The 23,483-nt window shown below is 46.3% G+C and overlaps 1 protein-coding gene across 1 annotated transcript in view; it reads right to left on the bottom strand.

The window, feature by feature from the left end:
- NEURL1B (neuralized E3 ubiquitin protein ligase 1B) overlaps positions 1 to 22,882 on the bottom strand; it is a 36,023-nt gene extending 13,141 nt beyond the window's left edge. The window contains exon 1 of the mRNA XM_076350007.1: positions 22,799 to 22,882. Coding sequence (XP_076206122.1) covers positions 22,799 to 22,829 — 31 coding nt within the window. The 5' untranslated portion in view covers positions 22,830 to 22,882. The remainder of the gene's footprint in view (positions 1 to 22,798) is intronic.
- Positions 22,883 to 23,483: the final 601 nt, after the last annotated feature.

Raw genomic sequence — 23,483 nt, 5'->3', positions numbered from 1 at the left:
GTACTGAAGGGGACTAGGCAAGCTCAACAGGATGTTTGTGCCTTTGAATTGCCCCAATTTGCGGCTTGGTTTCCATAGTTTGGATCACATTTCAGTCCCTCTGCTATTTCTCCAAACTCTCCTGTCTGTGCTTTCCCACCCAAAAGCCCATCCGTGGGATAATGACAGCCAAGCTCATGGCAGAAATGCCACCCTACCCAAGGGTGCCTGATGCCGTGACAGGCAGCTAAAAGAGCTACGCCAACTCTTTTTTTCAGCTATGAGATTCCTACAATGCTTTGAGCAAGTAATTTCTTCTCTTTATGCCTCACTTCCCTGTCTAACAGAGAGTAATAGTATTCCTCCACCACACAGGAAACTAAAAGGATTAAAAAATGTAAAGTTCTCAAATACTTCAATCCCTGAGCCCTGTAAGTATGTCAGCGGGCTGGCTAGATCTTCAAATGGGACACAAACCCACTGGGTCCCCCTGGGTGATGTTTTTAGGTCCTATCCAGCATTTTGCTTCTTTTCATTCTGGAGTTTTCCATTTTTCATCCCTACTCTCACCAACTGCAAACATGATGCTTGCAGCATCAGTCCCTCAAATGCATGAGCGGGGCTTCAGCAAATATAAAGTAAGCCAGGAAAATGGAAGAAAAAGCTGAACTGAAGGATTAAGAATGGTGTAGGGCTCCTCACTGAAACCTGCAAAAGAAACCCTGGCTGGAAGGCAGCATTTCCATCCACATAGCCTGCACTGAAATAGATTTGGGTTATGGGGACCCATGCTCTCAACTGCAAGTAGCTATCACACATCTGAAACTTCACCTCCTTTCCGAAAGGCCAGCACATTTATTTCTTAGGTTATGCTGACCTTTGGAGAGGTATTTTAACAAACATGCACTTTGCATTTCAAAAAGGTACAGCAGACAGACCCTGGACAAATTCCACATATTTATCATGGTTCCAGTTCTAAAAATAAACATTTTTTTCACCCATTTGTTCACAGCATCGGGTTTGCTGTGGCACTGTAATCCCACTGACAGCAGCAGACAAAATTCAGAACAAGAGCTCTCTCCAAGGCTGCTACTCTCCGGGGCGCAGAACGGAGGAGGCTGCTTAGCTGGGGAGTTGACCTTGAGCCGGATTGATCCTGTCTTCACTTGCCCTGACAAGCCAGGAAGGAATAATACCACAGAAAACCCTAAAATGAGGGAGAAGAGAACAACATTCAAGGAGACCAGAGCTACAGCAGAGAGCTACGACAAGGGCAGCCTGACAGTTGGAGGAGGAGGGCACTGCCTTCCCGATGTGCCACGGGTAAATTCATGGTCTATATTAACTCCACAACCACTGCATCAAAAGACATTCCCTGGCTTCCACATCCCTTTCCTGAGGACCCCCTCCAAGTAAATCCATGACAAAAGACACGCAGGATCACAAGGCAAGCAAATTATGGGGCAGCCAGGTGCCAAACAGGGATGCATACTGGATAAGGCAAGGATGTCAAGGGAACAGAAATTACTGGGACCGCTACCCCGTGGGTGAACAGCTCACAGGAGACAACAGCTCATCAGCATGCAGCTGGAGCGTGGTCTCTCCGTGTTGTTCAGAGAAAAAGCTGAAAGGTAGCAGCCTGCAGCCTGAAATCTATCCATTAATGCTCACTGCACCGGCAAAAGGGAATCCACCTAACATGCCCGCGTCTTATCTTTATGGCCGGTGCTTTACCAGTAACATTAGAACTTTTTCCTGTTACAGTAGATAGTTAGGTCGCTGCTGCTGCAACAACCCTGTTGAACATTAAACAAAGCGTCTGGAGAGAGGGGGCAGGTGACTTTTCCTTTAAAACAGGAAAATCCCAACAGGTGGGGACAACGTGGTCAAGTTTACTGCATGACTGCAAGCTTGTAGAAACAGCCCTCACAGACCGAAAGTCAATCACAATGCGGTCCAGTAAAAGCACGGTCCTTGCCGTGCTTGTACCACTGCATCTCTACTGCTGGAGATGATGCAGCCGCCCGCGGGCACGAGAGCTGGAGCCTTGCCGGAGGCTGGAAGAAGCAGGCTAGGCTGCTACTGCAGATAACAAACATTAACAGTAACATGAAACAGGATTCTGCTCCGACCTGATCTTATCTTCTGAGAACAAGAGATAAAAATCTGTTCACATATAAATTTAGTGCGCTGCCTAGACATTTATTTTTTTTTAAATACAGAAAACGTGTCGGGGAGCTCTGCGGGAAGCACTGGTGTTGCCTATTCCATGCTCACCAGTGTGAATTTGTAAAGTCAGGCTACCAAATCCACTATAAGGCTGCTACAAAAAATTGGCCTCATTTCCGAACGTCCTGCTGGCTCAAACATTGGAAAACTCAACTTGACAATTAATAAATATCCCCCATTTAAATTCCTGTGGTTTGCATAACCAGTCCACAGCCCCGCTTTGATGTAAAGGTCTCCCTGCCCGATCCTCTAACCTGAGACAAATTTCCAGGGAGTTAAAAAACCCCACATGGTTCACTTGCAATACAGTGATGCAGAAATTGAGGCATTAAGGGGAGATTGAAGAGCCTGTAGCGAATTGCAGGAAATGTGACATTTTTGAAGAGACTAATTTGGGAAGGAGGGGAGGAGGAAAGACAGAAGTTGTTTTTTCATTAAAAGGTGTGTTGTGGCACTGAGGTAACTCTCAATGCAAGTATCTAACGGACATACAACATTTTTCATTGCAAAACAGTCCAGAAAAAACCCTGGCAGAGAACAGGGATTGACTTTAGCTCGCAAAATCAAGTTGTGCCTGTCTCCACGAGGATTTTCAAGTGAGAAAACCCTCTTGCTTCTGCGGCTAATGCTCGAAACCAAACTTTTAATGGAGGATTTTTTAAAAAAAAAGCTAAAATCCATTGTTTTCTTGGCAGAGGCTAATGACACATTTATTCTGGTCTTCTAGGCATTCCTCCATGAAAGCAGAGAGGTATTTGCCAACAGCATTAGGCAAGATCCTTTTGTTCTGATTCTTTTTTTCAAACCAGCAAACATGGGCAATTCCAGCAGGACCTTGCAGTATTTTCCAGGCTGCTCCATCCCTTGTCTCCTACCACGTCCTCAGGAAACGAGCTCCTGCATCCTTGCTCCTTTCAAATTAAGCTCTTTCCTTGCAGTGGGGAGCTCATACGAACGCAAAGTTCAACCACATCATTTAAAAGAACGGTTGCCTTGACAGGAAAGCCAATGCCAGGGCTTAGCTCTCCTGGTTAACCAAACGTCACATCGTGACACCAGCATTGGAGCCAAAAGATGGCAAGCACAGTTGAATCTCTAAGATCCACCAGCTGCCTCGAAGCAGAAAATAAACCATGACAGAAGGCCTGCTCCAAGGATGAAAAGTGCCGATAGCAAATCTTCCACAACCTAGAAGTGATCACAGAGCCCCAATGACTGGGGAGAGCCAGCGCTCCCCCTGATCAGGCAGGAATACTCTTCCAACCCACTTCCAGACCTTCTGCTTGACTTTGCTTTTTGGTGGTAAAGGAAATCAAACTTGACACAAAAAAAGCCGGTGCATGACTTTGATGGTGCGGCATTTTCAGAGAAAGTGGGGAGCCCTGAGCTAAACCAATATGGTTTTGTGGATCAGGCTGTAGAAGCAGGGTCTGCTATCAAAAAATCTGCTCCTGGGTCTGCAAGTATAGGTAAGTCCACCTACGCTCACCTCCATCTCCCTATTCCCCCGTCTCTCTCCTGTTGTGCCTCTCTCTGTGTGCATGCGTGAATTTTGCTGCAAAGTTGGCCCCATCTTTAGTACAAGTTTTTAGTTCTCCTGCATATAAATAGCACTAAGAATACACAGAAGCCAGCAATTAAGGACGGAAAAAAATCTCCTCTCCGCCGTATTATTAGCAAATCTGGGTCAATGAGTCTGCAACTCTAGTAACAAATTCTTAGACTTGGTTAATGAGAGACAGAGTGAGAGCAAGCGGGAGAGGGATGGAGAAAAGACAGGGTTCATGCCATAATCCCTGCTTAAGTCTTTTGGTGCAAGTGATGAAAGCAGCTGCATGATAGATGAGGAGCCTTGGAAATGGCACAGATTATTGTAATCCGTTATACGGCCTTGACACCCAAGTCCACTGGCTCGTGTCAGTCACAAGGCCATGCTCATGAGCCAAAGAGCTTTGAAAGATGTCAGGGATTTGAAAGTCATAAAATATGGGATGCAAAACTAGACGAAACTTTCGGCTACTGGCTAAAGATAAAAACATCTTGTCAAAAATAATCAGTCAGCCACCCTTATTACAGCTCTTATCGGGAATTTTTGGACTATGTTCTCACTAATATGCTGCATATGCAACACGTATGATTTCATACACCAGGAGACCAAACCTGTGCCTCTTACTTGATGTATTATGTTTTTGCAAAATTGTTACCTTCTTTAGAAAGTTAAGTTTAACTTGGGGAGAGCAGAGGGCTGCTCAGCTCACTTTATCTTCTAGTCCCAAACTCAGAGTCCATAGCATAGTTTTGGGAGGTGATCAAAAGCAATGAGAAGTAAGCAGCTGACGTCTGTTTAAGCAACTCAACAAACAGTTTCTGAGGACTGCTAGGTTGGGAGACAAAGTATTTTCCAAATCTAAATGCTCAGCTTGTCAGTCAGTGATTAATACATGTATTTTTGTGATTTATTGTTTTCATTGTTTTCTAGAAACAGACAATAAAGTGCACCATAAAGCAGAGAGCACTAGAAGATGTAACACTTCAGGCTGGTAAGACTGGTCTGGAGGAATGAATTCAGCTGGACACCCAAAGACGGGAGGAGAGGAGCAGAGATGTGGACAAAAAACCTCATGTTCTCTGGGGCAGTTGGGTTCTGCTTTGATTTACTAAATTCATACAGAAATGGGGTCCCATTTCCATGGATTTACAATGCTAAACAATTCTTTTTTTCAATGGCTGTTACTTTGGGCAGGTCTGAAGCTCACTCCCACCTTCTGATACATCGATTTTGTTAAATCAAGTGCATTGTGCTCACTGCAAGTTAAACCCAGCTTAGAAGGCCAACATCCAAGGACCCCATTTCAACAGTGGTTTTACTGTTATGTCAAGCACCATTTTCCTTGTGCATTCCCTTTTTCCACAGCCTGACGCGAGGACAGTCCCATGGCATGTGTGTCAGGGCATCTTTTTCTCTAATGACTGCTCCTACAGTCATTAGAGGAGAAGGACTTTGTCTTCAGTGGTTTCAGTGCTCTACAGCATGGCTCAAATACGGATTTCCATGGCATCAAGACAGTCACAGAGATATTCTTAATTTTATAGGGTATTGTGCCACTGGGGTCTGTCTCAGAGATCCCTTCCCCTTCCTCCTTGCTCCAGGCCAGCAGCATTCACTGCTGCAGCAGAGCCCACAGACACAGCCTAAGAGCAACCCGAGACCCAAAAAACGTGCTGTGTTAGTGAGTGCTGCTGGTTCCTCGAGGCTTGAGGCTACCACGTGGCTCTCGCGTTGAGGTGGGGAAGGACCCCACTGTTGTGTCTGTGGGAGACCCATCGTATGTTCCTGATTAATCACACTGCACAGAAATGATCCTAGTTAGAGTATTTTTCACAGATTAAAAACGAATCTGGGTTTGTCTTCTTGCCCCCAATTCCTCTCCATTCATTAATTCTTCACTTCCAAGACAACTTTTCCCCTACAGACAGTACAAACAGCTCAGAACTGTTTTTCAGAGCAAAGCTTTATGTTTAAAAAGCATCGTTCTGAACTAGTGTTTTCATTTTCCAATCATGACTGTGATTTGTTGAAGAACTACAAGAACATGTGAGTAGCATAATCACTGACATTGAAACGGTCCATGCCCTCACCCTCTCCCCTCGCCGCCAGAGGAGCACATAATGACCATTAATGCAAATAAACTCCCTGTTTCCATTGAACCTCTTCTTCTGACCAGCTGTACCAAGTCATCTGCACTGGGGATTTATAGATAGTGACCATGTCATTCCAATGTTAATGGCTTTTAATGAAATTGGAGAATTAAATGCATTCCCTTTTAATATCCTCAGAACAGCAATTTTATTCCATCCCATGGTTTCAACACAGGGCTTATGGAAAGAGTGCTGGAGCTTGGCACATCCTTCCCATCAGCCCGTCAATGTGTCGCTTCCAGCGCAGACAGGAACAAAAAGAGGGAAAGAATTTTGTTGTCTCCCTGATGCAGGAAACCCACCCATCCCCTACAGACAGGCAGCGTCACGGCACTGCACCAGGAGGGCAGCTTGTGAAATAGGGAGAAAAAAAGATTTGAGAAGTAATAGTGGTAATTTAGCCTGGCTTTTGATGCATTGTTCTCTGAAAACACCCTAAAAGCCAGTGTTTACGTTGTCTTCATCCCTCTGAATTCGGACTGTATACAATTTATACTCATGCCCTTCCCACCTCCAAAAAGCATATTTGGAGAAAGGCCAGTACGTAAGATGTGCTGTCAGAGCCCTCCCCGCGTCTGCGCGTGTACCATACTGTACCACACTGAGTGTAGCTGAGCTGTGCCACGGGTGACTCAGGTGGGGTGCGTGATGCTCGAGCCAAGAAGCGTTATGAGCTGAGTGTGTTTTCCACACCCAGTAAAAACAAAGAAAACTCCCATAAGCACGGGAGTTGTCCAGTGACAGGGCTACAGAGGAAGAAAAACGGCAGATGAAGGGTGAGATCAGCACTCAGAGCGATGCTACAAGCACAGAAAGGAGAGCCTGGCCATTCATTTCTGCCTTCAACTTTTTCCAAGAAAACCTTATGATAAAAGGAACAAACCTGTTATTTTTCTTTGCCTCTACTTTGTTACAGAAGCCTCTTTCATCTTTATCTCCTCTATTCATAGTGGTGCTAAGGGTCTCTTTTCCTCTTAATTACAACTTCTCTATACTCAAAGGACAGGAAAGAACTCAGTTTAAAAGAAAAAACGGTGGAGCTATTTCAGTCCAAACAGGGATGGATAACCAGAGAGCCATTAGACTTAACGGTGGCACCCATACAGGGCTTTTGATCTGTCCTAAGGGAGCCACAAAACCACAGAAAAAGGGGAAAAAAGGCCTCTAGGAAGATGTTCTTTCCAGCAAGCCCTGCTCCCAACATGGTGCAGCATTTTTAAACGCTGTCCACAGTTCCTTTTATATTTACACACAGTTTAAACAGTGATCTGGCAACGAGAAGGGAAAATGCTTTGGGAGGAACGCATGGCTGAGGAAGCTAAATAAAGAAGTGGTCAGGTCTTCAATCATCCTATATTTTATATATACAAAGGCTGCGATTCCACTAAGCTTTTCCGAAACAATATGTAAAGAATCCAAAACAGGGCAGAGTGATGGGAATAATTAAATCGCCAGCGGGGGGGGAAGCACAGCTCTTCCACTCTGCCAGGCTAGTTTCCTTGCAGGCATCGCAAAGCACAAAGGGATTTGTGGTGGTGGGAACTCTAATGGGTTATAGGTAACTCCACAGGGGCTGAGTCCAGCCTGTGCTGGGTGGGCTGGTGCCCGAGGCCAACACTCTCCCAGCAAGGAGATTTTAAATAAATTTAATACTGGGCAAACTCTCTTTCCAAGTGAGCTGAAGGGCTAGTGACTTCACTCAACTCATGTACAGTCCACCCTGTACAACAATATCACATATTTTGTTGGCTGTTTTAGTTAATGTTCAGAAAAATAAGCTATAGTTTTTTCTAAATACAGTCCATCTTCAGAAATAAAGCCAAAAATCTTTAAAAGAGAAAAAAAAAGAAAGAAAAAAAAAAAAGAAGAGTTCTTTGCTGGTCCAGAAACAGAGGAAAATGTTCCACTAAAAAAAGACACATCCTTTTTTCCTTAGTTGAAATTTTTTTAAATGCATAGTTTTCTGCTAAGCTGTGAAGCCAGTCTGAGAGGCAGGTGGTTGTGCAACACTTGGCTGCTGCATGGCTGAGCTGTGAGATCCTTTTCCATGATATTTACAGGAATTAATATGAGGAAACAAGAGCCACTTCAAGACATTAAACTGTCCAAACAAAAGAAAATACAGTCATACCGTTACTGGACACACAATGACCTCAGCCCCTTTCTTCATCTCAAATGTCTTCAATTATTTCAACACAAAAAGGATTTGAACAAGAGGGGTTTATTTTTAAGCCTCCATGTCAATCTTCTTAACGCCAGTGGGATTTGATCCCAGCACACCTAAGTCAACATCAACATTTTTCTCCCTTTACTCTCCCTTTGTGGTACCACAGCCAAGAGATGATAAAGGCAGGTGAACCGAAGAAATCTGGAGATGAGAGACAATTCCTTGCATTGTTGCAGATAAATGCCAGCTTTTTTTTTGCCAGAAGAAGGTCAAAGCCTTTTTTTGCTCCCTCCCCCAGAGGAAGGAATCGTTCCCAAGAGATGGGGCAAATGTGTGAATTATACAACAAACAAGGAGCACTGCAACCTCAACAGTGATCGCCCGTGGACGCCTGGCTGCCAGGGGAGGTCCAGGCAATATAAAGTACTGGGTTTCATCATGTCTTCCCACCTTTTTAAGGTGGAGTTTGGACCATCGTTCAGCACAGCACACTTGGTAAATACCTTCAAAACAGTTTACTGCAGAGCTGCAAGCTGTTGTTATTTTTATAGCTGTGGGGTTTTTTTTTATTCTTCATAGATCATTTACACCTATAAAGCCTCACTGTACGGTCAAACAGCACACTCCTTAGTAACTACGGAATTGGAAATTTTAGAAATCCCACATGAAACAACATAAACAGCTGTCTAAACCCTCCCATTTCCACCCAGATGGCTCTTGTTTCAATTAACTGAATCAAACTTTAATTCAGTCACTCACTGGCCTTGTTTGGATTTACTTGGAAAAACACACCTATAAATCACATACGAAAAACTGTGGAGAGAAAGAATGTTTCTCTTTGGGTGGTTCTTTTGGTTCTTTCTTTTTCTTTTTTTTTTGGTAGAACAAGATTTTATTACCAGACAAAAAAATATACAATTACATGTTGACAGCTTAGAGCTTCTAGTGGTTCTGGCCACAATAAAACACAGGCAGCGGCACGACTACACACTGTCCCTCCGCTTCTTCGAAATAGATGGCACCAAGTGTCTCCCATGCTGCATGTGTCACTCGCATCATCTCCCAGGGACTTTTGAGCTGGAAACATGCTGAAAAAGGGATGCCAAATGTACGGAAAGCCTGAATTCATCAAAACGGACCCACACAGGTGCTTTCCCCTGGTCCCAAATCCACAGGACACTGAGCTTTACAGGTGCCACCGCTCACTGAGTGCTGCCTTGAAATACCAAATTTGAGCGGTCACTTGAAGAGCTGCAGGAAAGCCCCCTCCTAAGCAACTCATTCATTACAGCGATCTGCTGCTGGCAGAAGGAGGGGAGAGGCTTGGCATCCCCGAAACCTCCTCGCACCCTACAGAAAGGCACGTTCCCCCCGAGCAGGCACGCTCCCATCCACCCAACCCCTCGTCTGCCAGCAAGTCGAGGAATTGGCTTCAGCTGAAGCAAATTGCACTCAAGATGTCTAAAAATAACATTGAAAATCATCTGAACAGCGGTGGCCAACGTCCACCCTGGCACAGCTCCGTCGGCTCAGGTCCATGGAGGACTTCCAGCACCGAATGTGCTGCGTGTGCCACAGCAAGGTGTGCATGCACTTTGGTACGTGTCTGAGCTTTTCCTGATGGACAGGCAAACACATCACCCTTTGCTGGAGAAACCAGCCTGCTGCTTGCAAGAGCTGCTCGTGGCAGATAGTAGGAGGGAAAGGGATCGGGAAGCGGCACAGCCTGTCCTCAGCATCACCCTGGGATGTACACCATGCCCAAACTCCTGCCCCGATCTAGCCCTCCTTACCCCTCCATTTCCACGCTTTTGTGCATGCTGATATGCTTAAAACCACTGGTTCCCAATGAGAAAGCACCCTCACTAGCACCACAGCAGCTTTTTTCAGACAGAGCCTGGGACATGGGACGAGCAAACCTTCTGCCCATCGACAGCCCCAGGGCAGAGCAGGTGCCTGCCTGACCACAGCAAATTCAGGGATGCTTTCCAACTCAGCTTCGTATGCACGCAGAGCTTGGTGAGACAGCAGCATGTCCTCCTGTGCCCCTTTAGGTTTTTTTAGGCCACCCTCGTCAAGTAGGATCAATAGCAGAAACGTTTCATGCCGTTGCTAAACCACCAGGAGCCCTCACCTGCAGAGTGCCATACGGTCATGTATTAATGGCATATAAAAGCTCTCTGACTGCAATGCTTCCTTTGCTCGGAGAACACAAGATGCTGCAAAAGGGCATCTTACTAGTTTGAGGTGGCGCCTAATAAGGAGGAGCTGCTGGTGGGGCAGTGCCAGCAGACCCTCCCCAGAGCAGACCCAGCCAAGCCATGAACTTCTCCAAGCCAGAGAGGCAGCACCGGGAGCCTCTCCCGGCATGGGAACGGTAGTCCTCGAGTATTGCACAAGGCATAGGTCTGTGCCTACATGCCCTGCCCATTGCTCCCATCTTTTCCATCTGCCTCACGTTGATACCTCACTCCTCATAGCACTAACTGCTGAATTTGAATTTTTTCTGCAGCTCCCCATCCTGTGACAGCAGGGCAGGCCCACGGCGTTTTGGACAGGGAGGTTTCTTCCTCTTTTTTGTTGGACTTAAATGCCCACATCGGGCAAAGCCCCGGTGCGGCACATGCACCCAGGGTTGCACGGGGCCACCAGGAAGATGGAGCTCAGCTGGCATGTCTACCTCAATCATCCCCCACCACCATAGTCCCAGGGTTGCTTCTCGGTGTGGATCCCAGGCAGTGCTGTGTCTACATCCCTAACACCCCCTTTGCCACCCACCATGCCTTGCCTGAGCACCTCTTCAGGGAAATGGGTCACTTCCCAGGAGAAAAAGCATTTCAGGCCCCAAAACCAACACACCCTCCAAGGCAGCAGAGAGGTGAGCTATACCGGAACATCACTCCCTTCAGCTGCTCTTTCATTACCACAGAGACAAGTCACAACTAGTCCTCCCAGCACCGCTGTTAGCCCCAGGGGAAAAGACTACGAAAAAGACAGGGAGAGCTTTGGAAGAGCATTGACTTGGTAGGGCAGAGACCCGAGGTGATGAGCCTGCGGTGATGAACGACGGGTGGAGATGCACAACAGCAACAACTCCAAAGTGATATCCTGGCTCAGTACAGGAATATCGGCACAGAAAGGGAAAATACAGGAATATAAGCACAGAAAGGTCCTCAGCACTGACCTACCTAACATTTCTGCCCATCACCTTTAGTCCATTGGAAAGGAGGAAACAAGGACTGCTTGATGCAGGGCTGTGTTCAAGACACAAGAGGCAGGGAGCAAATCAGAGAGGGGGAAAAGATGGTCACGATCCAGAAGCACACAAGGAAAGCTTCTCCCTCCTTCTGGGACTGTCTCATGAGGTTGTGCCGTTAATCTCATCTCAGAGGAAAATCTGAGCAACTAGCTAAGGGCTGCTTGACGTGGTTTGGTGATTGATTCTACTGCTGTGTCCATAGATTTCAGTATTTACAGGAGTGCAGGTTTTTGCACGGGTGTATAAACATTTACTAAATAGGAATGCATACAAAAAGAAGGTTGGACAGGGCTCTGAGCTCTGAGCAACCTAATCTAGTTAAAGATGTCCCTGCCCATGGCAGGGGGGTTGGACTAGATGACCTTTAGAGGTCGCTTCCAACCCAAACTAGTCTATGATTCTATGACTCTAAGATGGTTTGAAAATAGTTTGTTTTAAAATGAGAAGCTGTTTTGACTTCTCTGGGAGGAATGTACCTCTGCCCTCTGCTTAGAGATGGTCAGCTGAATGCTTGAAGAGGGTGGAAGAAATAGTAAACATGTTCAGGGAGCTGGGAAGCAAATTTTTATTTTTGTTTTGCTTCTAAAACTAGCTTTTAATATTTCTAAGAGCAAGAGGCATTTCAAAAGAAACACAATCCCTTGAAACTCAATTTTGAAAATGGGCTAATTTTTAATCAAAATAAATTTTAAAGGAGAAAAATGCAAACACTTCTATTAAGTGACAAACTCAGGCTGTTCCACATGGGGCTGGCATTTCAGGGAGAAAGGGCTTCACAAAGCATGTTACGAAGCCTCGCAGTGTCTTTGTGAAGCAGACAAGCCAGCAGCAGAGCCGGGAACTCCGAGCTGCAGGGGACCCCCAGCCCGGGCTCCCCACCCTGGCACCCATAGAAGGGAAATAATCTGCACTGCTATTAGGAAGTGCTGGAAACCATCACATTGCTTGTTTGAGGGAGGAAAGGACTGTTTTAACCAATTCATTAATTATGAATATTAAATCAAGTTTTGAAGTTTAGTTTGTAACGACTCAAACTTCCGCTATTGTTCTGCTCGGTAAAATCAGACTCTCCAGACAGCATCTGTCAACCTGATTATTACGTAGTTAAATGAGGGAGAAAAAAAATTGCTCTCTCTCACCTGCAAAAAACTGTCTGTGTCTTGTAATTATTTGCCTTGATAAATCTAATTTACGTGAGTTTTCCCTTCTAGATCTGGCTGGTCAAGTTAAACCATAAAGATTATTCATGGAAAAGCAACCACAGTTGGTTACTAGGATACAAAAAAATCACTTAGTACGTTCCTCCAATGAATAATCCCAGCAGAACACACACAAATTCAATAAATTATGAATTTCTCTTTCTCTCTTACATAAACATTTGGGTTGCAGAGGCATTTATTGGAACCCTTTAAAATAAATTAATATCTTAATTACTATGCAATAGCAAAACAAACAGAGGGGATAGCCGAGCCTTGCAGGTGAGCTGCATCCTTTGCCTAGACATAAAAGTTATTTTGGAACAAGGCAGGGTGTAAATGGACAGCAGATTCATTATTGCTAGTATCTATGTGCAGACACTGGTATTTGGCATGCTCACACGCCTTTTCAAAGCGGATAACGTAAGCAGTAGACTAAGCTAATTTGGAAGAAGGCATTCTTATTTCAGAAAACATCTCTCTTCCTGCACAATTCCACGTATACAAAAGGTCTTACATAAAAGCACTTGTTGCCAGATCTCTGAACCTACAAGGTGAAGCGAGAGATAAGTTTTCCTGCCCAGGGAGGCGGCTGCCAAGCCAGTCCATACGAGGCCAGCATCCACAGCGCAGCTCAACTGCTGCTGCTGATGGGCAAAACAAACTGCAATCAGACTAAGTCTGCCCTGAGCCACTCGGACATTTTTGGAAACAACACCCAGACTCAGAAGATTGATTTTGGATACTTAACAGCATTTGGTCTTTGTGTGTGTGTGTGTGTGTGTGTGGTTGTATCTTGCTCTGTCTTTTCCTAGCCCTCATAATATCCCCCAATAACAGCAATCCCCAGGCAGACTCAGTGCAGACTGCTGTTCAAGGCTGTGGTATTTAAAGACAGGCTATAGGGTCTGTTGGCTAAGATCAATTTTTATAAACTTTAACTGAGATGGATTTCCTTGAAATTCTGACTTGTGAAGCATCTGTCCTTCTCACCCTCTCCCTTTGATCACATCGGCAGCACAAGCAGTGCTGTTCTGCTGCTGGCAAATCACCCAGTAATTGCTATTTAAGACTCACAAATCAGATGCCAGTGTGAAGATCTGCCTTGTACTCCTCAGAGGACATCTCCTTTCCAGAAGGGATCAACCAAAATGCCTGGCATACTGAAATATATGCAAGCCTTCTTCCATGCAAGTGCAGGGAAGCTCCGCTGGCATCGAGCTTCCCCTCCCTGCACACATGGTCTCGATGTTCAACTTTCATTTTTCAGCCCTCTCTGCCAACAAGGCTCTCATGAAGACCTCGTGTCATGTCCCCATGCCCCCGCAGGCTCCGTGTCCCCAGTCTGTCCTGCACAGGGCTCCGTTCACCAGCTGGACATGGAGCCCCAAGGGGCACCGTGCTCCAAAGCAAATCCAATGCTGATCATCAGATAAAAGTTGGGCCACTTAAACACTCTTTCCACTGTGTAGTTTGTCCCCATGAACCATCATATGAAAGTTAGCTCTGGTTTATAAGCCAGCACAATGGCCACCGCACAATATACAGCTAATGCTCTTTATCACTAAAAGTGAAGCAACAGCCCGTTAGTAAGTGATTTCAGTTTTCATACTTAGAAACCCTTTCACTTTGCAGGACAAAGTAATCAAGAGTTTTTGACGCCATCCCAAGGAAAGCACCACCAAAGGACAGCCCCTTAAAGAGGCGTTTCTTGGGAACTCCTCTTTGGCAGAGCCTGCAGGGATTGTCTAGCTCACACCCTCTGATGGGACCAGCTGTACCAATGCCATTCCTAGGTGATGAATAACAAACTTGTTATTTAAGACCTGCAGTGATATAGGTATTCCAATTTACTGTACTCTACCAAGGCTTCGGTGTTAACCTGCCTGGCTGCCTTCTGGAGAGCACGTGCTCAGAGGTCCTGGTCCTGCCTCCTCCCAAAAATCCTGTAATTCACTGCAGCCTCTTAGCTGCTCCTCTTAGCAGCAATTTTGGCCACTGTCAGGACACTAGACCAGACAGATCTCAAGTGCCAAGTGTTTTCCGTTACCAAAAAAAAAGCTCCATCCAACCGTGTCATGTTCAAGACCCCAAGAAATAGCAATTTCCCCTCATTAGGAATTATGCTTTTCAACCTTAGCATCACACCGAGGAGGTAACTTTTGAACGCCACTCCATAAATTACAGAACATGTTAAGCTGAGAAGCTGGTGCCCTGATGAGACCAAAACAGATAACAGGCTGAGAAAAGCTGTTGCCACAGTGCTAGTTATCGCTGAGGAAAGAGAGATAAACCTGAATGAAATTATTTCATTTCTGCTGCCAAATGGGATATTCTATCTTTTATCTTTGGCTCGTCAAGGCAGGGCTTGGCAGATTTAACATTTGAGTTATGGAGGAGGGCAAAAATCAAACAACTTTTTTCCCTGACATTTGGAAACCTGATGGAAAACTTTTGCTCAGGGAAATTCTCTCTTGACTGACTGTCTTCCCTGTGTTGCTATTTGGGCAATGAAAAATAGAGCTTTGCTTTTATGTGGTCTATTTATTTCTCCCACATAGCCATAAGACATTATGCCATCAGGAGTGCAATCACAAGAAACCTGGAGTCACAGACAAATGGATGGTTAAAATAGGAGAATTCCTAAAGTACAAAAGTCTCATTATTATGTAAATATCCACAGTGAAACAAGAAAACTGAAAAAACGAAACCTGTTATATGCAACTATCTAGCCGACAACTCTACAAACACAACTCCATCCATTTTTCTCCCTTCAAAGCATCAGTAGCTCTTAAAAAAAATCCTAAATGTGATTTCCCTGCTGCACTGAAAAGCTGCAAAATGCAGTTAAATGGTTTTTCTTTAAAGAATCTTCGTGTGTAATTCCAGCAGCAAGCAAGAAGTCATTTCTTATCTTCTGATTTGGTTTCTTTACACCAGTCCTGTTGGTGTAGAAAGGGAAAACAGACATGGTTTTGCTGGAGCAAGGAAAGGGATGGGGCCTGATCCTCTCAGTAGGAGATCTCTGAGCTGCTCCACTGCCAGAGGTCTGAAAGAACTGAGAGAGAAAAAACTCCTGGGTGGAAAGCAAGCTCTGCTTACACAAAGTAGAGGAAGATATCTCCCTGGACACAGAGGGAAAAACAAATTAACAAGCAAGAAATCACTTTCCCCTCCCTCACTCCTCCCCAAAGCCCTGCTTCAACGGTTCAGACACCAGGAATTTCATGTTCCAGCACTCAGTAATTGAGACAACAGGGCATCCAAGTCTGAAGGGAAAAGCTGACACAGGTATGCTGAGATTTAGCTTTCAACCAGACGTCTTGGTGCCAGTGATTCATGCTTTTTAACATATAGAGGGGAAAAAAAATACAACCATCAACAACATATGGAACGACACAGAGTAAACAGCATCTCCTTCCCACCGAGCATGTCCTCCCATGGGCACACATCTTACCTAAGGGACCGTCGGGAAGGGACTGCTCCAGCTAATGCCTCTGGGCAGTCCTGCTGTATTTGCAGCAGGCAAAAAGGTGGGATGGGGAGGTCTTCAAAGCGGTGGTAGCACCTCACAACCTAAGAGCGCTGGGGCCATCAACTAGACATATGGACCACTGACACAGGGTCATTCCCCTCCAGGACACAGCACATTAGTGACGCCAAGGGCAAGGGTGGAGAAGCTGGCTAAATGAGAAGACAGAACAAAGTATGGAAATGCTTCTATAGCAAAACTTCCTCCAGCTGCCGCAGACAGAAAAAGCCTCCCCAAGATGTGACATGGAGCCAGATCCCTTCCAACAGCCCTTTGGGCTCCCAGCTCTTTCTGCACTTGTTGGTAAGTGCATCTGCCCTCTGGGTAAAGTCTGGAGAATGGTTCACCAGCCAAGCTCTATTTTGATGCCAGGAAGCCCCAAATGAGTGTGTGGCCAAGGAGCTCATTAGGAGCAGGGAAGGTACACATTGTGAGTCAGCCGTGTGGTTTGGCTGCCGTGGCAAGAAGCAGCAGCAGGTCCGGGATGCCAAACTGCTCCGGGCACAAGAAAGGAGACAAACAAAGGAGATCAAGACAGATGGAAATACAAAGAGAAGAGATGGAGGAGATTGCACACACCTTCTCCATAAGGAAACTCAGATGGGATCTGACACGTGTTTCAGGGAATCACATCTGGCCTCATCCCATCTTGCAGCTCATGAAGCCACCCCCTCAAACAAGCCCCTGCTCCTGGGTTCTCACTAGCTCTCCCCCTGCCTGGATCAGCAGATTTGCTTCCCTGCTTCTCTTCTGAACCCACCACATCCATCACAGTGACATGCACACTCCACCTTAGGAAAGCCTGCTCTTATTTTAGCTACAAACCCGCACAGATAGGCTCTGTAAACAGCGGGATGATGATGAGAAAGAAAATGTCTCCTTTCAAGGCAAACTGTGCAGCAGGACACTGACTATCCAAAAGTGCAACTCCATCACTCAATGAGCTTGAATGCTAAATCCACTGGAGCTAATGAGGACCAAGGTGCTTATTTGCATTCCTAATTGAAAAGCCATTGCACGTGATACACAAGGAGGATCCTTACTAGAATGGGAAGAGAAGCACGGCATAAGCTTCAAGGTGACTCATCCTTTTCATGTCAAGTAAACATTAATGCCCGCACATTCAAACTTGACTGCCTAAAGTTAAACACCTTAAACATACTTAAGCACCTCCATAGGTTGTCAAATTATAATGTGCCAGGAAGCAGCAATTTCCTTTGCCTGCGGTGAGGGCTCTCTAAGAGTTTTGCCTACACCCACAGACTTAGGGGTGTGATTTTAAGCATCTACAGTAGGGTCAGATGGTGACACACAGGTCCTTCTGACCTGTGGCAATTATCTAGAGAAATAAAAGGGAAAAAGTGCTGTTTGCCAGATATCCTACCTCTTAGTAAAGCAATTCCCCTTTAGAGCGTAAACAATAAAATAGAAGAGAGGGCACCTGCCCAGCACTATCCAGCGTGAGAGTGGAGAGCAACGAAAAGCTCTTGCTTTAATGACACACTTGGCAATGTGCTGTGTGCGTCTGACAGCACACTGGCCATGGGGCATGACACACAGCTCCACTTAGTGCTGTCTTGATAGGCGATGCCTTCCTGAATTCAAGTACAGTTGTTTCTCCAGTCTCAACAGCCGAGATGCCAATGGTAGCGCTGAATTAATCATGCCAGTTGGCTGCAGCACATTTTTGGGTATGTACTGTGCGAGGCTGGTTAAAGATAGTCCTCAGTATACGATCAACCTGTTCCAGCTCTAAATCACAGGGAAGGATGAGCAGTTTCACAGGTTTCCTTTTGAAGAGTGGAAAAGCAGAAAGCTACAAAAGAAGCAGCGAATTAATCTATTTTTTTGCACTTCTATGACCTTCCTCCTGGAGATGCTTCATGCCTGCATGTTAATTAATTAACTCTCGTATACCCGTGTGAGCCAAACAGTGTTTCCTACCTCCCTTACATACAAAGCAAGACTACGATAAAGCTACTTGCTTAAAGGCCACACAGGGAGTCAGGAGCAAAATCAGTGACGGACTCTAGAAACCTCAACTCCCAGACTAAAAGAGGCAGGAAAACAGGCAAAATAGGGCTGTTATTGAGGCAGGATTAACACCTGTAATCACAGAGTTGAACCAAACCCAAACCAAAAACTAGTCTGAACAGGTACCTTTTTCACTCAAACCAGAACAACCTGAAGTGTTATTTTGTAGTTTTGTTGAAGTCAGACTGGAACCAAACCAAACAATTTGCTGAACTAATTCCCCGCTCACAGTACCGAGAACTCCTTCTACAGTGTATCACTAGCAACTAAAGGGGGAGGAGGGTCCAGGGAATGAATCTACACAAAAATGCTTCTTGAAACTGAGATTTTAGCCCCTGGAAAAGGCAGAGATATCTTTTCCCACTACATGGTCTTTGCTACTCATTTCTTACAAAAGAAGTGTATATATTATGGTAACAGCCATCAGTATTTACAAAGGATACACAGAAACATCATCTTTTACCTACAAGCTACAAATTCCTGCTCCCCTACTGTAACCGGCACCCTCCAACCATCACCATTTTGCAAAAGACTGGCAGATGGGAGCATCAGCCCGGTGAAGGTCTAAACTTGGGATTTCTGGCTTGCTGAGAAAGGGTTAATTATTAAAAGCATTTTTCTTAAGAATACAAAATAATTTCTTGAAAATAAGAAATTGAAGTCACTTCTGCCAGAACAAGCCCCATTCTCCCTTGTGTTTACCAGACACAAATGCCACTCATACTTGGTATTCCTCGCAGTTGTGAGGAAGGCTGTGGGAGAAGCACTGCAATCAGATCCCAGCCGGATTCTTAAAAGGGAATTTGGCTCCTTTGTTAAATACCAATGACCCTATTTGGGCCAGGATCAACAACTGGATCCCAACTGGAAAGTCCTTTGCTCGTGCTTTGGCCAGTGAGTGCCTCCTGCCCACCCTGCCCGCCCGCGGCAGCAGCTGTCCACGCTCACCCCACCACCACGAGCCGCCGTGCGCTGCAAGGACACTTGCTGCCTGCCCAACTCTCCTAGATGTTCTTCCTCGCTATTTCCTGCACCTCGCAGCTCCATGTAAGGCCTTCGCCGGGTCAGTGGAATTTTAACCTCTCCCAGCCTGCCAGTCCTCAAGTACCACTGGGCTCCCTGCATCTTCAGGGGGGGCTTCATGCCCCCATCTGGCTACTGACCATTTTCTGAGCCCTATTCAAAGTGTCTGCCAAGGAAAGCAATTAGCACGGAGAAATAAGCACCATCCACGATGTTGGGGTGCGGACATGCACTGCTTGCTGCCTTGCTCACCGGTGAGTTAACTCAAGCGAGCAACTCCTCTGCGGAACACCACAGGTAAGAGCAGCCACAAAGCCATAAAGCCCGATGTCGGTATGCGACTCATCCACCACCAACATCCGCGCGGCCTCCCAGCCCACTCTGCAGGTCAGGACAAGTTCCGCCCATCGGCTGCAATGCTGCACACCTAGTTTATCACCTGTAGGAGACAGAAAAATGGCGTGCCTCAATAATAAAGAATTCATTCTTGCCTAACCACTTGCCCGCAAATTGGCTCAAACAATGGGCAGTGGTAAGGGGAGGGATGAAGAAAATACCGTCATTCAAGCGTAAATTCCCACACTGCACTGGAGATGCAGTGGGAGATTCTCCCACTGGATATGCAGGAAGGTTCGGCAACGGGCTAGCGCCGAGCGGCGGCGGCCGGCACCACGGAGGAGCCCAAAGGCAAGGAGGTCCGGCTCACCCCTCCGAGGTCAAGCCAGCCACAGGAGGCAACCGTCCTGCTGGAGGAATGTGTCATGTATCATTTAGCTGTCATCTAGGTAAGAGCGATTTCCACCACCACCATCTCAGGACCGTTGTTAAGCCTGTCTGACACATCTCAGCTCTTTTCCATTCAAATGCCTCCTCAACCAGTTCAAATATAGAAGCTGCCTTTCATTAGCCCTAGCCTATTACTCATTTCAATACTACTCTGGTTAGAAACCTCGCTGTTAATTTGACAAAGCCTTCATCCATTGTGTGTTAACCATCAGATACTTGGCAAACACAAGTTTCCCAAGCTCCCGATAAAAATTTTGTCGGCACCGATAGCATGTGCTCTTGTATCATTGCGTGGAAACGTGGAGAGCAAGCGTCAGGCTGTGCAAGGATTTAAAGATGCGACAAGCACAGAAAACATATTTGAACAAATTTAGGTATAAAAATGAGTTGAACTGCATTCAATAGGATTTAAAATTGAATTCCACTATTTGAGAAGAGTATTTCCATTTCTATATAAAACCTGAATTGTTGATTGTTTGGCTTTTCCAGGAGCCAAATGATGAAGGTCCCTCCACATTTCCTCTACATTTGATCAGAATGGAAAGACATTTTTCACCTTCAGCCATTGATGGTGAACAAAACGACAAAAGGGGAACAACATCTGTAGGCTTCTACAGTTAATCGATTTAACACAACAGGTAGGCAAATTTTAGTTTGGGGGTGTTCTGGGTTTTTTTTTTGTTTTTTTCCTAAATAAACTGCTTCAGACCATGGGAGAGGGGAGAGCAATTCCTCTGTTAGTTAAAATGAGAGTGAAAGTGCATTGCTTAGTCTGCCAGGGTGAAGAAAGAGGTGCATTTTGGACAAAGAAGAGGAAAGACTTAATTCTGATTTATTATCTTTGAGTAATTATAAACAGTCATAGCATTTATAAATAGGATTTCATCCAATGATGCAGTCTTCCGGGAAAAAAATTGTAATTTTCAAAAGCACTGTTCCAAGAACAGTTCTAAACCTGCTTCCCTCCGTAATGCCATTTGGATAATGAAAGACAAACAATGCATCCGAGCACACCAATATGAAAAATTGCTGAATGGTGTCCAACTTGACAAAATATGTTTATAAACTTCCAAATTACAAACATCCAAAATCTCTTCTGCAGCCACAGGTTAACAGCTTCTTTTGACTGTCATTACTCTGTAAAAACTGAACACAGCTGAATTTGGGGAAAGACATGTTTTCAGCATCTTCCAGCATATTAGCAAACGGTGTTCAAGTGTCCTGCATGTTTTTGCCTTGTGCAATTTGACAAATGTTTGCAAATGGACTATCCCCAGCAAAGCAATCCTTACAGACGGTCTCCACCTGGCAGGACAGGACGGAGATTTTCTAGGCCACCAGAACAACGTTAGAGTTGGGAGGTCCACATAAATCAAGTCTTCAGTTTTTTCCATCAAACTTTTCCTCTTTCTTAATGACTTCATTTAAAAGCACTGCTAGGAACTCTTTAATCACAGAACTGCGGTACAACTGATGTCATCCCTTTTTTTAAATTCACGTGTGTAAGGCTGTGCATACGAAGGCTGCTCAGGAGAGACTGTTCTAGCAATAGGCAGAACGACTGATAAAACTCTCAGCCTTCTGGAACAGAGCTCACAGCTAGATCCCACGTCCCAGCAGGTACAGATATTTTTTCTTTGGGAAGTTCTAGCCTTACTGAGGTAACCTCCCCTGACCCAAGGATATTTGCCTGGCTCTCCCAGGTTTTTTGCATGTGCCCCTTGATGCTGCCTCTAGCTGAAAAGCCAACCCACAAAATGAATTTTCGCCAAGGTCATGCACTCCTTACAATGCCTTGTTGGTGAGGTATTTTAAAAAAATGAAAACTTCCTTATTGTGAAAGGAGCTAATTTCCCATTTAAATGTAATAGAGAACAAAAGGAGATGCAATTAGAAATCTAATCACAGGTTCATAGCTAAACCACAAGCCTAACAACTTTCTTTTGTGCCCTGAAGGTCCCAAGCACCCTCTCTTTGCAAAGACAATATATGGCACATCCAAATGCAAATCTATTCCTCTCTTTATTTCTATATTCAGCTCCCTGGCTGATTACAGGGAGGCATGTGTGTGTGTTCAATAGGTCCTCCTGCTTCTTTAAATAAGTTTAATAATACCCTTTTTATTTATGAGAGGCCAAAGTACAAAGGATGCAACGCAGGAGCTCTGCAAGAGCAGAAAAGAAAAGAAAAGCAAACTAGCTGAAGATACGGACTGGCAAGGGCTCAGTAATTCAATCCTGTTGATTCTATAGAGACCAACTGCTTTTATTATGCACCCATTCTCTGAGGAGGAAAAAGCCCCACAATTATGAACTTGCAAAGGAGAAGAATCTGTACATCTCCGGTGTAAGAGCAGAATTTGCTAAAAAGGCAGTTTAAAACCAGGGCACTCTACCAAACATTTCAGACGTGCTTTCAACTCCGGTGACTCTGAACAACTAACCTCTCTCCACATTGAAAAGTTGCATTTTTTTAAAAAAGAAGGGGAAATGAAAAAGAAAGCCCCTAAAAGGATTCGACTGAACGGCTGGGGATCACTGCTTCAGCTGCGAGAACAGCTCCACTTCACCCGCTTTTGTCGCTCGCACATGGGCGAAGCTGTACCCCGCCGCTTAAGCATCACCGCCTCGGTGCCCGTCGCGGCGGGGACCATTAAAATTTTTTTTTTTTTTTTTTTTTTTAAATCTTCGGCTTATCCCGGGCCGCTCCGCAGCGGCGCGGGGCTCGGACCCGGGGGCGGCACAGCCCGCCCGCCCGCCCCGGGTCGCTCCCTCCGCCGCGCCCGGCTCGCCCCCAGCATCTCCCGGGACAGGACGCGCCCACCGCCCCGCAGCCCCCCGCGGGGCAGCGCGGCCCCCGGCGCCCCGCCGCCGCCCCGCTTCCCCCGCCGGTACCTGCCAGGGTCTTGTGCACCGTGTTGCCCATCGCTCCGCTCGGCGGCGCGGCGGAGCCCGGGGCGGCCCGGCGCTCCGCAGGGCCATGGACAGCGCCCGCCTCCCGCCGCCGCGCTCCGCGCCCGGCCGCGCCGCCCCCCGCGCCGCGCCGCGCCCCGCCCCGGCCCGCCCCGCAGCCCGGCCTCGCCCGCCCCCGGCGGAGAGCCCGGCACGCCGCCGCGCGCCTCGCCGGGCCCCCCCCCGCCCTCCCCCCCTCCCCCGTGCTTCTCCGGGACGTCTGGGGCTGCGGGGCCGCCGAGCCCGCCCCGGCACCGGCCGCGCTCCGCCCTGCGCGGGGGTCGTAACTACGGCGAAAGCCGGCTGGTATCTGCTGCGGGAGCTGCCAGCCGGGGCTTTGGGTAAACACGGGCCCGGCTCTTTCCGAGAGGGTCCACCGACCCCAGGAAACTACTTTTTGCCTCTCTCCCTTAGAAAAAAGAATTCTTCTTTCTCCCTTAGGAAAAAAATGGTTTGGCGAGCAGGAGGGCATGGCTGGCAATTCCAGCTTTATCCTCAGGACAGCCCCTTCTATCAGCAAAAGCTTCCCAGAAGGTACAAGCTGCATTGGGAAACACTGGGAGTCAATAAACCCAAGCTCTTTTCCCCTCCGTGCCATTTACTTACGAGGTGACCTTGGATAAGCCAC

The sequence above is a fragment of the Aptenodytes patagonicus genome, chromosome 12, assembly GCF_965638725.1.
Source record: "Aptenodytes patagonicus chromosome 12, bAptPat1.pri.cur, whole genome shotgun sequence".
NCBI lineage: Eukaryota > Metazoa > Chordata > Aves > Sphenisciformes > Spheniscidae > Aptenodytes > Aptenodytes patagonicus.
The sequence above is the reverse complement of the archived record's forward strand: the minus strand, read 5'-3'. Positions and strand labels throughout refer to the sequence as shown.